This window comes from Nerophis lumbriciformis, linkage group LG29, assembly GCF_033978685.3.
Source record: "Nerophis lumbriciformis linkage group LG29, RoL_Nlum_v2.1, whole genome shotgun sequence".
NCBI lineage: Eukaryota > Metazoa > Chordata > Actinopteri > Syngnathiformes > Syngnathidae > Nerophis > Nerophis lumbriciformis.
The window spans coordinates 34,822,997-34,840,834 of record NC_084576.2 but is presented as its reverse complement, the minus strand read 5'-3'; the positions used below and the strand labels follow the sequence as shown (position 1 = coordinate 34,840,834).

The following is a 17,838-nucleotide window of genomic DNA, read 5'->3' as shown; positions in this document are numbered from 1 at the left end:
AGACTGCTTTTAGTTCATTTTTTTGTGTGTGATTTTTTTTTGTTTGTAATTGGTTTTTAATCATCATTATTTACTTCAAGTTATTACAGTATGTCTCTATATACATATTTATTTATTTTTATGAATGTTTCTTACACACACATGTTATTTCATATGTTGACCAGAGGGGGGGGAGCACATTTAAAAGCGACACACAGTCAATTTGAAACATCCCTCTTTTTTGGGACCACCCTCATTTTGACCAGCAGGGGTGCAAATGAGACATTGTCTATTAGGTGCAATGTTTTTGATTTATGTCATCACTTGTTCACACCTCCTCATATGGAAGATACTTTTCCTTCTTCGTGTCTCAAGAAGGGTAAACACACACACACACACACACACACACACACACACACACACACACACACACACACACACACTTTTGTATTTCTTACCTTCTTGAGACCTCCGAATAATGCCTCTCAATAATATATACATATTATGCAAAGACAAGCTTGTTGTGAAAAATGAGTTGGAATTTCACACACAAAAGGTCACAATTTCACAAGAAAAACTTAGAATTTTGGCAGTATTATAATAAAAGTTGTCATTTTACTCAACGCAAGTCAAACTTTTACAAAAAAAAACGGAACACTTGCGCAATATTATGATAAAAGTTGGAATTTTACTCATTAACAGTCGCAATTTTACAAAACAAGCTTAAAATTTTGGCAATTTTATGAAAAGAGTCGTAATTTTACTCGACAAAAGTCACAATTTTATAAGAAAACTTAACATTTTTGGCAATATTATAATAATCTGAATTTTTACTTGGCAAAATTATGACAAAAGTCATCATTTTACTCAAAAAAAAATTGGCACTATTGTGATAAAAGTCCGAATTTTATATGACAAATGTCACCATCTTGCATTAAAAAGTAATAATTTTAAATAAAAAAAGTAAAAAAAATTTACGAGAAAATGCTGCAAGAAAGAATATGAGAAATTGTTCCCAATTACATAAGAAAAAAGTCAGAAAAAGACTGCTTTTAGTTCATTTTTTTTGTGTGTGTGATTTTTTTTTGTTTGTAATTGGTTTTTAATCATCATTATTTACTTCAAGTTATTACAGTATGTCTCTATATACATATTTATTTATTTTTATGAATGTTTCTTACACACACATGTTATTTCATATGTTGACCACATGGGGGGAGCACATTTAAAAGCGACACACAGTCAATTTGAAACATCCCTCTTTTTTGGGACCACCCTCATTTTGACCAGCAGGGGTGCAAATGAGACATTGTCTATTAGATGCAATGTTTTTGATTTATGTCATCACTTGTTCACACCTCCTCATATGGAAGATACTTTTCCTTCTTTGTGTCTCAAGAAGGGTAAACACACACACACACACACACACACACACACACACACACACACACACACACGTACGTTATGGTTATTATTGTGTGTGAGTGGACTTACCTTGTGTGTATGCCGCATCATCAGAGCCCATGCTGAGTCTTCGAGGCTCACTCGGTCTCTCCTTGTGTGGCAACAGTGGGTCTGAGAGATGGAGGGGGTCTGGCTCTGCAAAGTGATGGTCTGAGGGTAAGCTGAGCAGGTTGTTGGGCTCGAACGTAGGCGAGACCACCCCAGGGGACACTGCCGGGGGTTTATTGGGGGACACAGTGATTTTGAAAGTGTATTTGGTGTTGGGTTGAGTCACCACCACGCGTGGGGAACAAGCCGTGCCTCCCCCTCCTACAGAGGTCCGGGACTTGGGCGGATGGTGATGGATGTAGGCGGGCCCCATGCTCACCTGGCCCCCAATGTTCCTGGCACCTGGCCCCCCCTGCAAAGGAGGGTTAGCTGAGATGTAGACTGTAGGAGGGTTCCTCCCCCCACTGTCGTCACCAGAGGGATTGGCCGAAATGTAAAACTTGGGTTGCGAGCGGGCTCCGGCTGAGGCCTCCTCAGAAGGCGTGGTGGCGGCAGCGGGCGGGCTGGCAGAAATGTAAACAGTGGGCTGGCTACGGCTCAGACCCGAGCCTCCGATGGAGAGAGGAGTGCTGGGGACGGTGGACACTCCAGTCGTGGACGAGGAGGAAGGACAAGAGGACGAGGTGGAGGAGGAGCGCGAGCCGCCGCCGCCGGTCCGCAGCACGGCGGTGGTCGTGTTGGAGTTGCTCCTTTGAGGAGATTCGAGCTTGATCTCGATCTGATTTTTCCGCGGGCCGGTGGAGATGTTTTGGATGTTGTACTGGCTGACGGCCGAGAGCGAAGTGGGCATGACGGAGGACGAGGAAGAAGACGAACACGAGGAGGCCACGCCAGAAGGAAAGACGGAGGGCGCCTGGGAGTTCGTGGGAGAGCTGATTGGCATGTAGACATGAGATGTCTGGTGGCCCTGGGTGTGGTGCTGTGAGGTATGCGGGGCCTGCTGAGGGCCGGACCATGAGCCGGACAACGACGAGGGATGCGAGATCTGATAGATCTGCTGTAGAGGCTGAGAAGTAGGACTGTACTGGGCCCGGTTCCCCTGCTGCTGTCGTATCGTACCACACTGGCTCACGTAGGGCCGGATGTAGATGGAGTTACCCTGTGGACTGCTCAGACCCGACTGTGGCCCGCCATGTATGTGTAGAGAAGTAGGAGTGTTGCGGCCTGTCTGAATGTGCGGCGCTAGTGTCACTGTGATGGGGTTGAAGCGTGCGGTCTGTTGGGGACCCACACTCATTCCTTTGACCCCCAGAGGGTAGAGTCCCAGGTGCTGCGGAGGCTGGGGTTTGCGCGAGGGCTCCATTGCGGTAAACACATTGAGACTGTTGGGCCCTTCCGCCGGAGCAGACTGGGGCTCCTGCTGAAAAAAGTCAGTGTTCGGGGCCTGGCTGGTCTGCAGAGGCCCGTCGCTCAGGCTGTGGGCCAGAGTCCGGCTGCCGTTCATTCTCAGGCCGTCCCGCAGCGGGGCCACATGCACATTGTGAGACTGCAGGCCCAGGTTCAGCTGGGTCATGTGATTGCCAAGCCTGGTCAAGCTGGGGTCTTCAGAAAAGCTGAGGTGTCCTTCTTCACTGTACAGGTAGCCCGGACTGACCTGGGACAAGTATTCACAGCACGCGTCTAAGTTGTTGTTATTCTAAGAGAGGGACAGAAGAAATACCTTTGAGTTGGTCATTTGTTTATAGTTAAACATCAATAATACACCTAACGAGACATGGATGTAGAAACTTTTTACACATTTTGTTATGGTACAGCCTTATTCCAAAATGGAATACATTCAAAACTCTACTAGACAACTTCAAATGTTCGTCTTAGTTCTAGTCAAGGACCTTATTTTAAGTGACTAAGATAGGACGATAACGACTCACAACAAATGCACTTTGATGAAAGCAATGACCAATTTGAGACTTTTCACCGACAAAAACAAGACAAAAATGTTGACAGAGACAAAATACACAATCTAAAATCTCATAAGTATTCACAGCACGCGTCTAAGTTGTTGTTATTCTAAGAGAGGGACAGAAGAAATACCTTTGAGTTGGTCATTTGTTTATAGTTAAACATCAATAATACACCTAACGAGACATGGATGTAGAAACTTTTTACACATTGTGTTATGGTACAGCCTTATTCCAAAATGGAATACATTCATGTTTCCCCTCAAAACTCTACTAGACAACTTGTTGACTCCAAATGTTCGTCTTAGTTCTAGTCAAGGACCTTATTTTAAGTGACTAAGATAGAACGATAACGACTCACAACAAATGCACTTTGATGAAAACAATGACCAATTTGAGACTTTTCACCGACAAAAACAAGACAAAAATGTTGACAGAGACAAAATACACAATCTAAAATCTCATAAGTATTCACAGCCTTTGCTCAATACTTAGTTGATGCACCTTTGGCAGAAATTCCAGCCTCAAGTCTTTTTGAATACCATGCCACAAACTTGGCACACCTATCTTTGGACACTTTCAACCATGCCTCTTTGCAGCACATCAGGAAATCACCCAGGTATCCTCATATAAATATTTAGGGGTTCATATTGATAATCTTCTCTGCTGGAAGACACATATTGACAAACTGTGCAATAGACTGCAACAGAGGCTATATTTTTTGCGAAGATTAAGATTGTACGGCGTAAGCAGCCACATCATGATGATTTTCTACCGTGCCATTGTAGAGAGCATCATTAGATACGGGATCACCTCATGGTTTGGCAACCAAACCGCTAAAAAGCAAACTGGCCGGCATGCATAAAACGGCAATGAAAATCGTAGGGAGGAAAGAATATGAGCCTATACAGAGCATCTATGAGCAGGCAGTTAGGAAAAAAGCGAAGAAAATTATTTCCAACTCACAACATCCACTCTTTCCTGAATATGGAACCCTGCCATCAGGGAGAAGACTCCGGGTCCCACTATGCAAATCTAACCGCCTTAAATTATCATTTGTTCCAGCCTCCATTAAGCTGACCAACAATGTGCAATAGAATTGTAATACATAGGTTAGCACTTTTTTAGCACATAGCACTTTAGCACATAGCACTTTAGAACTAAGCACTTTAGCACACAGCACTTTATCCATGAGCTCTAGTGCAATGCACATTGGTACTTTATCTTTATCTCCATACTGTAGATTTTATGCCTACATCAAAGTGCCACCTATGTCTATCAAGCTCCATGTTCTGATGTTTAAATGTTAGTTGTATGGTTGTGGTTGTGTCTGTGCTTGTGTTTTTGTTCTGTTGTTTTTGGGTATGTTAAGAAAGCAATGATGCACTGTGCCCAAGACACATTTCCCCACGGGGACAATAAAGTTGAACCTTGACCTCTCAAGCTCCATCAGGTTGGCTCCACTTGGCTTTCCTGCTCAACAACTAAACTTTTAGTTTCTCTTATGAAAATGGACCACAAAACAACGGTGGATTGGACCAACAATCACAATATTTATTACCAGGACTTAACATGAGTTAGTTTATTTGCACAAGCAGGTCTTCTAGTTATATTTAGGCATAGGAACCACAAAGGAACAAACTAATGTGATCTTGTGTCTTTCTTTGTTTAGTTCTGCTCTCAAACACTACTAATATAGGAGGCAAACTCGAGTGCATCACAAAAAGTTTCTCAAATGTTCAAACAAACATTTTACAAAGTGATCACTGCAGACATGGGGATGACCCGTCATATGCAACCCAGCTATTGTACCTTCTACACAACAGCTCTTTAATTGTAGCATACATCATTGTTGCAGTTGTGATGACCAAATTTCAAGGTGTTAAAACGCCATGTAAAAATGCTAATTTTTGATTATTTTAGTAATCGAGCAATCTGTTAATTAGTTTGTTCAATTATTGAGATTTGTTTTGCTGATGTTTGAAAGATGGCTAGTGACATGACATTTGTATAAATGTGTATTTTTAAAAGCACAAACGTTTGGGACAACTTTGGGCACAAAGTGTGGGCTGCCTAAGGTCACTGGTCAGAAAATGTATTTTTGAATAACTTAAAGACTTTTTGTCCAGCAAAGATGCACAGCATAGATATTTTAGCATGTTCAATGAAAAAAGGGGCCAGCTTTCCAGCCAGCAAAGTGAAGAATGTGGTGGCCTATCTTCAAAAAAGATGGCGGTAACCAGGTTTAACTGGACATTCTAACCAAAACTAATAAATTAACTAAATTGTTGAGTCCTGATCCAATGTAGGGTTGTCCCGATACCAATAATTTGGTACCGGTACCAAAATGTATTTGGATACTTTTCTAAATAAAGGGGACCTCAAAAAAATGTCATTATTGTCTTTATTGTAACAACAAATGTTAGTGTACCGTATTTTCCGCACCATAAGCCGCCCTGGGTTATAAGCCGCGCCTTCAATGAACGGCATATTTCAAAACTTTGTCCACCTATAAGCCGCCCCGTGTTATAAGCCGCATCTAACTGCGCTAAAGGAATGTCAAAAAAACAGTCGGATAGGTCAGTCAAACTTTAATAATATATTAAAAATCAGCGTGATGTGGGCGCGCATGGAGTCGTATATCAACATGGACGGAGCTGCGTGAAAAAAGCCACCCGGCCTCTTCGCGTAAACTTCCCTTAACCACTCGCTCATCTTTTCTTCATCCATCCATCCCTTCGAGTTAGCTTTTATGATGACGCCGGCTGGAAAGGTCTCTTTTGGCAAGGTCTTCCTTTTGAATATCACCATGGGTGGAAGTTTCTGGCCATTAGCATGGCAAGCTAGAACCACAGTGAAGGATGACTAACTCATTCCCTGTGGTGCGAATATTCACCGTACGTGCTCCCGTTGTATCCACAGTGCGGTTCACAGGAATATCAAAAGTCAGTGGAACCTCGTCCATGTTGATAATGTTCTCTGGCCGGATCTTTTTTTCAGCTATCTTGTTTTTACAATATGCACGGAAAGTAGCCAGCTTTTCTTGAAAGTCTTTAGGCAGTTGCTGTGAAATAGTAGTCCGTGTGCGGATGGAGAGATTGCGTCTTTTCATGAACCGGAAACCTGTCGCTTAGTAGGAGCCATTTTGTGGTCTTTACAGATGTAAACACACAAAGGAAATGAAACGTAATATCCGCGCGCTTCTTCTTCTTCTACGGGGGCGGGTGGTTGCTTACAGTAGAAGAAGAAGCGCTTCCTCTTCTATGGGGGCGGGTGCTTACCTTGGCGGTTGCTTGCGTAGAAGAAGAAGCACTTCCTCTTCTACGGGGAAAAAAGATGGCGGCTGTTTACCGTAGTTGCGAGACCGAAACTTTATGAAAATGAATCTTAATATTAATCCATATATAAAGCGCACCGGGTTATAAGCCGCACTGTCAGCTTTTGAGTAAATTTGTGGTTTTTAGGTGCGGCTAATAGTGCGGAAAATACTACATGAAACATATGTTTATTATTGTCATTTAGTCCTTAAATAAAATGTTGAACATACTAGACAACTTGTCTTTTAGTAGTAAGAAAACAAACAAAGACTCCTAATTAGTCTGCTGACGTATGCAGTAACATATTGTGTCATTTATACACCTATTATTTTGTACACATTATGAGGGACAAACTGTAAAAATGGATCATTCATCTACTTGTTCATTTACTGTTAATATCTGCTTATTTTCTGTTTGAACATGTTCTATCTACAATTCTGTTCAAATGTAATAATCACTTATTCTTCTCTTCTTTGATACTTGACATTAGTTCTGGATGATACCACACATTTAGGTATCGATCTAAAACCAAGTAGTTACAGGATCATACAGTAAAATATAATACCTAATAAACCAATACTGATGAATAAATATTGATGTAAAGGGTAGGTGTCGCGCTAGTTTCTGTTTGAACATGTTCTATCTACACTTCTGTTCAAATGTAATAATCACTTATTCTTCTCTTCTTTGATACTTGACATTAGTTTTGGATGATACCACACATTTAGGTATGGATGTGATACCAAGTAGTTACAGGATCATACATTGGTCATATTCAAAGTCTTCATGTGTCCAGGGACATATTTACTGACTTTATAAACATAATAGGAATTGTTTTAAAAGGATAAAAAATATCGATGTAATCATAGTAGTATCGACTAGATGCGCTCTTGTACTTGGTATCATTACAGTGGATGTCAGGTGTAGATCCACCCATGGCATTTGTTTACATTGTGACGGTGGTGAGCTATTGTATCCTCCTACGGTGTGTAGTGAAGCATGTTTATCTATTCCTTGTCCTCTAGTGATAATGGTACGTTATTTGTCGCCATGGAGACCAGGATTAGTGATTTAGAAGAAGCTAAAACACTGCGGATGGACGTTAGCTGCTAGCTATGTGTTAAAGCAGCTCTTCCTGAGGGTGTTTCAGTGTTATAACTTCACCTTTATCTTGACTTTTTACACCAAAATGCGTCCATTCTCCCTTTCCTGTCTACACACTGTGTCTGCTTGTAAGTACTCTGTGTGTGTGCGCTGCCCAACATGCTCCTCTGCTCCTAAAACCAGCAATGTCACCACGTGACGACGCGTCGTCATGCCCGTGAAGCGGTACTTTTCAAACAGAGTATAGTACCGTTTTTAATTCATTAGTATCGCGATACTATACTAGTACTGGTATAGCGTACAACCCTAATCCAAAATACTTGTGGGACAGGTCTTAAACCTACCTACCTGCAGAACACATTGGGACACAACACCCTCTGGGACTTCAGGGAACTTCTGGCGCAGGTGATGCAAAACCTGAATGTCAATCTTGTGGCTTCCCTGGGCCATTCGTATGTTGCCAGGTCAGGACTGTTGGTTCTACACTGCAGCTTTACTTGTGGCAGCAGACCGCCTTCATCTTCAGCATCTTCAGGAGGGCACACACAAAAAAAGGGAAGGGTATTAGAAGTGTACACTGTACTGTACTGTACTGTGGTACGGTACGTGGTCAGGGAGAAGTCAGTCTGATATACAGTGGTGGTCAAAAGTGTACGTACACTTGTAAAGAACATCATGTCATGGCTGTCTTGACTTTACAATCATTTCTATTTGTTTGTGATGTAGTGATTGGAGCACATACTTGTTGCTCACAAAAAACATTCATGAAGTTTGCTTCTTTTATGAATTTATTATGAAAATGTGAGGGTGAAAAGTATACATACAGCAATGTTAATATTTGCTTACATGTCCCTTGGCAAGTTGACCTGCAATAAGGCGCTTTTGGTAGCCATCCACAAGCTTCTGCTTGACCACTTGACCACTAAATTGCTGCAGTTCAGCTAAATGTGTTGACATGGACTTGTTTCTTCAGCATTGTCCACACCTTTAACTTGAACTTTAAGTAGATAGGATCTTTGATCCAAGACACAACTTACATTTAACTAAAATGTTATTTTCTTTGTGCTCGACAAAAGAAAAATATTGAGAATGTCTCCATGTTAAAAAACTTGACTTCTGGCTTCGCCATGATGTCTGGTTAGTTGTTATGAGAGTAGCGTATGTGTGTGTGGCCCTTTAAGATATGACAGCATGTGAGGTGAGTGACGTCAGTGAGTGAGTGGGCGAGAGAGGTGAGCGAGCGGCGACAGTGAGTGCGTGCAGGTGCTCTAGCTTGGTGGATGGCTGCGTCCAATAAAGTCACAAAGTTGCAACAAACCGCCGGTCTCGTCATTCACCCTCAGCTGTAAAGACCCACTGCCGGGTAAAGTGAAGGTTGTTAGCCCCGAAGACGTACATAGGCCCTGGATGAACGTCTCCCCTGCGCTCCTCAACTGCGGTATGGGAGCCCCCACCCACACAAAGCACGCCTTTTCTTTTCCACCGCAGCGCTGCAATAAAACACACTCAGATCTTCTGTTTCTAGCCGATACTACATAAAAAATAACGTACAATAACGCAGTAACGCATCATGTAGTAACGGTAACTGAGTTACTGAATATAAAAAATAACGCGTTAGATTACTAGTTACCGCCGAAACTAACTAACTTTGTAACGCGTTAGTCCCAACACTGCAGATTGTTTGGTAAACGTATAGCATGTTCTATATGTTATAGTTATTTGAATGACTCTTACCATAATATGTTACGTTAACATACCAGTTGGTTATTTATGCCTCATATAACGTACACTTATTCAGCCTGTTTATTTATTTTAAATTGCCTTTCAAATGTCTATTCTTGCTGTTGGCTTTTATCAAATACATTTCCCCCCAAAAATGCGACTTATACTCCAGTGCGACTTATATATGTTTTTTTCCTTCTTTATTATGCATTTTCGGTCGTTGCGACTTATACTCCGGAGCGACTTATAGTCCGAAAAATACGGAATATATTTTTGCAAAAATAAAACAAATAACCAGTGGCCTAAAATATACACATAAGTGTACCAAAGACAAACAATAAGTGACGAAAAAGTACCATCCATCCATTTTGTACTGCTTGTCCCATAATCAATAAAATAGTCACTAATCATTCAAACCAGTCATGACATTAGGTACAATCTAGAATAATCTCTTTCCGCAATACTTATCCTCTTAGTCTATTCTTAAAAGTCACTCTGCTGAACTTCATCAGCAACATAAGATGTCAAGTTGCACAGCGTTACATGTGACTTCATTGTCCACTAATGGAAGATACAAAATAAAAGCATGGCAATTAACATCTGGATTCTAATGACTAAGAAAATGAACACATTTGTTTTGTTCTAAGGATTGTTGGCGACCAGAAAAAAGATCTGCAGACAAATGAAAGCTTTATTGTCATTGTAATCAAGACGTTAAGTATAAAATCACAAGAATCAGAATTAAAAAATGCACGAATGGAGGAAAAACATGTCAACAAAGTGTTCAAACATCCTTTATCATCCTTATGTCTGTAGGGCTGTTTGCCACTACTACTCTCAAACAGCATATTTTTGTCACAGAATTCCTGTCTTGAACTGAAGTGAATAAAAGAGAAGCTGAGGGAGGAAGTCACAATGCAACGTCCTGTTAAAGTGCACTTAATGTTGCTGTGCTTTCAATAAATCCCACACAAACTTCACATCGCTGCAGGGAACTTGTGAGTGAAGATGGATATCAAAGTCTTAAACTATTTAAGAAGACAGTGTGAATTAGGAGTTGTGCGATACACAATATGTACGTTAGCGGCCAACTGTGCAAAGTTGCATCTCCAGTAAGCAAGTCAGCAATCCTCGCCTCCATGGCGGCAAATAAAGAACTATCACTGGAGTAGATGACCATGCTCCACCACACACCGTGGGAGGGTACAATAAACCATGCTAACCACTAAGATAGACATCTTCAAAGTGAACAGAGGTGGGCGGATGGATACAAAGACAGTAACAATACCAAGTATACAGGTAGTACCAGTCTAAATCCAGACTACAGTACCCTATTTTTCGGACTATAGGGCGCACAGGATTAAAAAGTGCACTGGATTAAAAGGCTCACTGCCTATGAGCGAGTCTATTCAGGTCTATTTTTATACAAAAGTTGCACTGGATTATAAGGCACATTAAAGGAGCCATATTATTATTATGAATCATACCTCCCATCTGGATAATAGGAGGATTTAGTCATAAATCCAGAAGTTGTTCATCTGTGACATTCAATCTATACCCGGGGGATGGAGAGAAAGACATGACAAGACCGAAGACGAGAGTCTGCAGCAACTTTTCATTTCAACTCTTCATGTGGATTATGATTAATTCTTCATCTAATCAGGAAATAAGAACATTCTACCAGTCTGCATCTTAGTGAGAGCAGACATTGTACAGAAAGTGTTTCACTATGTTCGTAGAGTGTATTTCTTGTTGTTTCACTAAAGCTGGATCAGTTTATCACACAGATTCTCAATCAATCAATGTTTACTTATATAGCCCTAAATCCCGAGTGTCTCAAAGGGCTGCACAAGCCACAACGACATCCTCGGTTCAGATCCCACATCAGGGCAAGGAAAAACTCAACCCAATGGGATAACAATGAGAAACCTTGGAGGGGACCGCAGATGCTCATCCTCCTTATATTCAGGCTCAAAAACACAAGGTTCTGGATTATAGTTGTTCCTAAAGTAATCGTTGTTGGCTCTCAAAGACATACTGTATCTATTTACTTACAAACTTTGTAAGTCTATATGTGTCATAAATCAGATATAAACACGATATAGCGGCAACTTGTTTTTCCATTCTACTGGTACTTTAATGCTAGTGTTTTATTACCTGCAAAGTTTGTAACTGAGCTACTGTGTGAAACAATTTCCCTTGTGGATCAGTAAAGTTTGTCTAAGTCTAAAGTAAAAACGTATGAGGTTTCAGGATGAAAGCACTGATGTACAATACATATTTACATCAACATATGATGATTAAGACACCATAAAAAAGAAAAAAGTGGAAGTTTTATGGAGTCAAACAATATTGAGAAATGGTGTAAGTGTACAAGAGCAATATCCTCCAGTCATAAATGCTACTTTCCATATCTCAGACAACATATTTTTACTTCACTGCCTCCAATGAAACATTTTCCGTCTCCTTTTGCAGACCACTTTTGGAGCTTGAGACAAGTCAAAAAAAGGTTTGCATTTACCTTCCAGGAATCGACTGTTGAAGGAAATAGCATTGACTTGGTGGCTGACCCACTTTACAAGTTGAGGCTGTGTCTAGATAGTTCAGCACAAAATGCACACCTCTTTGTGTGGTACAGAATAAGCATTCCTCCAGTGTCAATACAGCAATTAAAGAAACATGTTGATGCATAATCAACTATTTTCTATGGCTGGAGTAAGGATCCAAAAAAAACAACCTAAGACCACAAACAAGAAGAAAACAAACATGGACCATTGTTGTAGTAAATGATAGTGCTAAAGACATAACAACATGTCAACTTATCTTAAACTTAAAACATCCTCCTCAACTTACTGTTTTAACTGCTGAGTCTTAGTCAGGAAAAATAATTCAACAAATAAAATGGAATCAAAAGGCACTGGTCTCAGTTTTCTAGAGAAGAAACACACATGCTGGTGTGTAAAGTGTATTAAGATGTTATTTTGTTGTAAGAGACTTTAAGTACAGTAATACATATCATACAACGGCACATGTATTTATAATACTTTTTTTGAATGGATTACTTGCAGAGGTGGGTAGAGTAGCCAGAAATTGTACTCAAGAGTACTGTTACTTTAGAGATTTATTACTCAAGTAAAAGTAAGGAGTAGTCACCCAAATATTTACTTGAGTAAAAGTAAAAAGTATGTTGTGAAAAAACTACTCAAGTACTGAGTAACTGATGAGTAACAAACACACACATATCATATATATATATATATATATATACCGTATTTAGCCGCACCTAAAAACCACAAATTTACTCAAAAGCTGACAGTGCGGCTTATAACCCGGTGCGCTTTATATATGGATTAATATTAAGATTCATTTTCATAAAGTTTCGGTCTCGCAACTACGGCAAACAGCCGCCATCTTTTTTCCCCGTAGAAGAGGAAGTGCTTCTTCTTCTACACAAGCAACCGCCAAGGTAAGCACCCGCCCCCATAGAACAGGAAGCGCTTCTTCTTCTACTGTAAGCAACCACCCGCCCGCGTAGAAGAAGAAAAAGCGCGCGGATATTACGTTTCATTTCCTTTGTGTGTTTACATCTGTAAAGACCACAAAATGGCTCCTACTAAGCGACAGGTTTCCGGTTCATGAAAAGACGCAATCTCTCCATCCGCACACGGACTACTATTTCACAGCAACTGCCTAAAGACTTTCAAGAAAAGCTGGCTACTTTCCGTGCATATTGTAAAAACAAGATAGCTGAAAAAAAGATCCGGCCAGAGAACATTATCAACATGGACGAGGTTCCACTGACTTTTGATATTCCTGTGAACCGCACTGTGGATACAACGGGAGCACGTACGGTGAATATTCACACCACAGGGAATGAGAAGTCATCCTTCACTGTGGTTCTAGCTTGCCATGCTAATGGCCAGAAACTTCCACCCATGGTGATATTCAAAAGGAAGACCTTGCCAAAAGAGACCTTTCCAGCCGGCGTCATCATAAAAGCTAACTCGAAAGGATGGATGGATGAAGAAAAGATGAGCGAGTGGTTAAGGTAAGTTTACGCGAAGAGGCCGGGTGGCTTTTTTCACGCAGCTCCGTCCATGTTGATATACGACTCCATGCGCGCCCACATCACGCTGGTTTTTAATATATTATTAAAGTTTGACTGACCTGACTGTTTTTTTGACATTCCTTTACCGCAGTTAGATGCGGCTTACAACACGGGGCGGCTTATAGGTGGACAAAGTTTTGAAATATGCCGTTCATTGAAGGCGCGGCTTATAACCCAGGGCGCCTTATGGTGCGGAAAATACGGTATATATATATATATATATATACACACACACATACATTGATATATACAGTATATAATTTATATGTATTTATTTTGCTGTTTTTGTTTACATGTTAAAGGTGTTTTAATGAATATACATGCATGTTTAACACATAGATTCCTTTCTTTCATGAAGACAAGAATATAAGTTGGTGTATTACCTGATTCTGATGACTTGCATTGATTGTAATCAGACAGTAGTGATGATAACTCCACGTTTTCAAATGGAGGAGAAGAAAAGTTCCTCCTTTCTGTCTAATACCACATGAAAGTGGTTGGTTTTTGGTATCTTATTTGTCCAGCTTCCATATTCGTTTTCACACACTTTACAAGAAATACATTGGCGGCAAATTCCGTAGCTTGCTAGCTTGTTTGCGCTGGCTTTCGGAGACTCTTATTTTGTAAGTGCAAGCGCGATGGAGCGGCACTTTTATTGTGAAGACAGGAACTGTGCAGTCAGTCTTTAGGCTTTTGACGGGATGTACGGTTGAAATAAAAAAAAGTGTCTCTTTTCCTTCACACTTTTGATTGATTGATTGAAACTTGTATTAGTAGATTGCACAGTGAAGTACATATTCCGTACAATTGACCACTAAATGGTAACACCCCATTAAGTTTTTCAACTTGTTTAAGTCAGGTCATGTGACCGCATGGCTCTGTTTGATTGGTCCAACATCACCAGTGACTGCATCTGATTGGTGGAACGGAGTGAACGTCACTAGTGACTGCATTTTATTGGTGGAACGGAGTGAAACGTCACCAGTAAGGCAGGCACTTTGAAGGTCTGTCTGACAGACCAAAACAAACAAAGCGTGCATTAACAGATCGATAAAAATTAGTAGTGAGCTGAATGTAGATAAAAGTAGCGGAGTAAAAGTAGCGTTTCTTCTCTATAAATATACTCAAGTAAAAGTAAAAGTAAGTTGCATTAAAACTACTCTTAGAAGTACAATTTATCCCAAAAGTTACTCAAGTAGATGTAACAGAGTAAATGTAGCGCGTTACTACCCACCTCTGATTATTTGGTATGGTAGAGGCAGGGCCGGCCCGTGGCATAGGCCGTATAGGCAAATGCTAAGGGCGCCGTCCATCAGGGGGCGCCACGCCAGTGCCACAAATGTTGGAGAAAAAAAAAAAAAAAAAAAGTTGGTACCGGTACTATGATTTCTAAATACAAAAAATAATCCCACGTTAATTAAAATGCAAAGTAAAGCCTATTTATTAGAAATATTATTTGTTACAACATTACGCCCCCCCCCTCCCGCACGGTGCGCCCCCTCCCTTCCGGTATCATGACTCTTTTTGGACATCACCACATCAAAAAATCAACACAAGATGTCAAAACGGCCAAAACTGTCAGGTGCCCAGGGAAGAAAAAAGAGAAAAGAAGAGGAGAAACGAGAAAAGACAGAGGTAGCAGGTAGGTAACGTTAGCCTACATTAAATTATTTGTCTGTTACAGAATGTGATAGTAGCTGGCTTTTTAGCATTAAGCTAATGTTACATGATTCGGCAATTGCTAATCAATAAATAGCTAGTTCTGTTTTAACGTCGGGTTAATATTGTGGAGGGGGCTAAATTGTTATGGAAAATAATAATGTAACGTTAGGTAATTACAGTACTCCCACCTCACATTCCTCAGGGACATTTGTATTAGATCTTTTAAGCCGGTGTTTTTTGTTTACATTGTTATTGCCTTCTGGTTAGCTAATGTTTGCCCTGCAGGTAATAGTCACTTTTCCACCCCTTTATATATTAGGTATAGTTGTATGTAAAAAAAAAAAGGTCAAAGACAAAGCTATTCAGTTTCTTGTGAGTATATACACTTCACTGCCGATGTGGGGGGGCGCCACCTAAAATCTTGCCTAGGGTGCCAGATTTGTTAGGGCCGGCCCTGGGTAGAGGCGTACTGATTTGACAGACTGTACACAGGGAGTGAGGGACAGGAAGTATAATGTGTCAAGTACAGTACACAACATGCACAATTCCTTCATAACGCCGTTAAAGAAAACAAAGGGAGGCTGAAGAGCCACATGTGAGGAGGCTACACTGTGGTGTTGCCAGAGGGAGCTTCAATGTCCTCGGGTTCAATGTCCCATATCTGGGTTTACATATCTGGGCAAATTGGCAAATGTACAACTTTAGGAGCTGTGGACTTGATGTAGAAATGCAAAAGTGATGGTGAAGAAGATTGTACGTAAGCCAGATATTTTGTGTTGGAATCCTCAATAGCCCTTGACTAAACAGACAAACCCTTTCTAACACAAATAAAACTAAACTATGTCAGTCTTAAGTTTAGTAAGACACATGGAAACATGACGCAGTCAACAAGTAATATGGTGAATCAAAATGAACTGCCAGACCACCAAGTCACAAGACCTGAAACAGCTGTGCTTTTTTAACAAGATTGCATTTTAAATGGACCATAGCAATGGAAAGATGATAGTGGTCAAAAGTGTACATACACTTGTAAAGAACATCATGTCACGGCTGTCTTCAATCAACCAATGTTTACTTATATAGCCCGAAATCACCAGTGTCTCAAAGGGCTGCACAAGCCACAACGACATCCTCGGCTCAGATCCCACATCTGAGCCGTCTTGACTTTACAATCATTTCTTATTTTTTTGTGATGTAGTGATTGGAGCACATACTTGTTGGTCACAAATGTGAGGGTGAAAAGTATACATACAGCAATGTTAATATTTGCTTACATGTCCCTTGGCAAGTTGACCTGCAATAAGGCGCTTTTGGTAGCCAGCCACAAGCTTCTGCTTGACCACTTGACCACAACATCGCTGCAGTTCAGCTAAATGTGTTGCTTTTCTGACATGGACTTGTTTCTTCAGCATTGTACACACCTTTAACTTTAAGTAGATAGGATCTTTGATCCAAGACACAACTTACATTTAACTAAAATGTTATTTTCTTTGTGCTCGACAAAGATATGACAGCATGTGAGGTGAGTGACGTCAGTGAGTGAGAGGGCGAGAGAGGTGAGCGAGCGGCGACAGTGAGTGCGTGCAGGTGATCTAGCTTGGTGGATGGCTGCGTTCAATAAAGTCACAAAGTTGCAACAAACCGCCGGTCTCGTCATTCACCCTCAGCTGTAAAGACCCACTGCCGGGTAAAGTGAAGGTTGTTAGTCCCGAAGACGTACATAGGCCCTGGAGGAACGTCTCCCCTGCGCTCCTCAACTGCGGTATGGGAGCCCCCACCCACACAAAGCACGCCTTTTCTTTTCCACCGCAGCGCTGCAATAAAACACACTCAGATCTTCTGTTTCTAGCCGATACTACATAAAAAATAACGTAAAATAACGCAGTAACGCATCATGTAGTAACGGTAACTGAGTTACTGAATATAAAAAATAACGCGTTAGATTACTAGTAACCGCCGAAACTAACGGTGTTACAGTAACGCGTTAGTCCCAACACTGCAGATTGTTTGGTAAACGTATAGCATGTTCTATATGTTATAGTTATTTGAATGACTCTTACCATATGTTACGTTAACATACCAGTTGGTTATTTATGCCTCATATAACGTACACTTATTCAGCCTGTTTATTTATTTTAAATTGCCTTTCAAATGTCTATTCTTGCTGTTGGCTTTTATCAAATACATTTCCCCCCAAAAATGCGACTTATACTCCAGTGTGACTTATATATGTTTTTTTCCTTCTTTATTATGCATTTTCGGCCGTTGCGACTTATACTCCGGAGCGACTTATAGTCCGCATTGTCCACACCTTTAAGTCAGGACAGAACTTTCCTCCAGAAGGTCTTATCTTTGTCCATGTGATGTCAGATGGAACAAAAATGGAGCTGTTTGGCCACAATACCCAGCAATATGTTTGGAGGAGAGAAAGGTGAGGCCTTTAATCCCAGGAACACCAATTCCTACCGCCAAGCATGGTGGTTGTATTATGCTCTGGGCCTGTTTTTCTGCCAATGGAACTGCTGCTTTACAGAGA

At 40.9% G+C, this 17,838-nt stretch overlaps 1 protein-coding gene across 4 annotated transcripts in view; it reads right to left on the bottom strand.

Moving 5' to 3' along the window:
- The window catches only part of tab2 (TGF-beta activated kinase 1 (MAP3K7) binding protein 2), a 68,779-nt gene that overhangs the window by 28,409 nt on the left and 22,532 nt on the right, over positions 1 to 17,838 (bottom strand). For 3 of the 4 annotated variants that reach the window (XM_061925275.1, XM_061925276.1, XM_061925277.1), the window contains exons 2-3: positions 8,159 to 8,339; positions 1,474 to 3,127 (exon numbers count right to left, since the gene is read on the bottom strand). In XM_061925275.1, the coding sequence (XP_061781259.1) occupies positions 1,474 to 3,127; positions 8,159 to 8,260 (1,756 nt within the window). In that variant the 5' untranslated portion in view covers positions 8,261 to 8,339. Of the gene's footprint in view, positions 1 to 1,473; positions 3,128 to 8,154; positions 8,340 to 17,838 lie in introns of those variants that run through there. The other variant, XM_072911933.1, reaches the window with a different exon arrangement.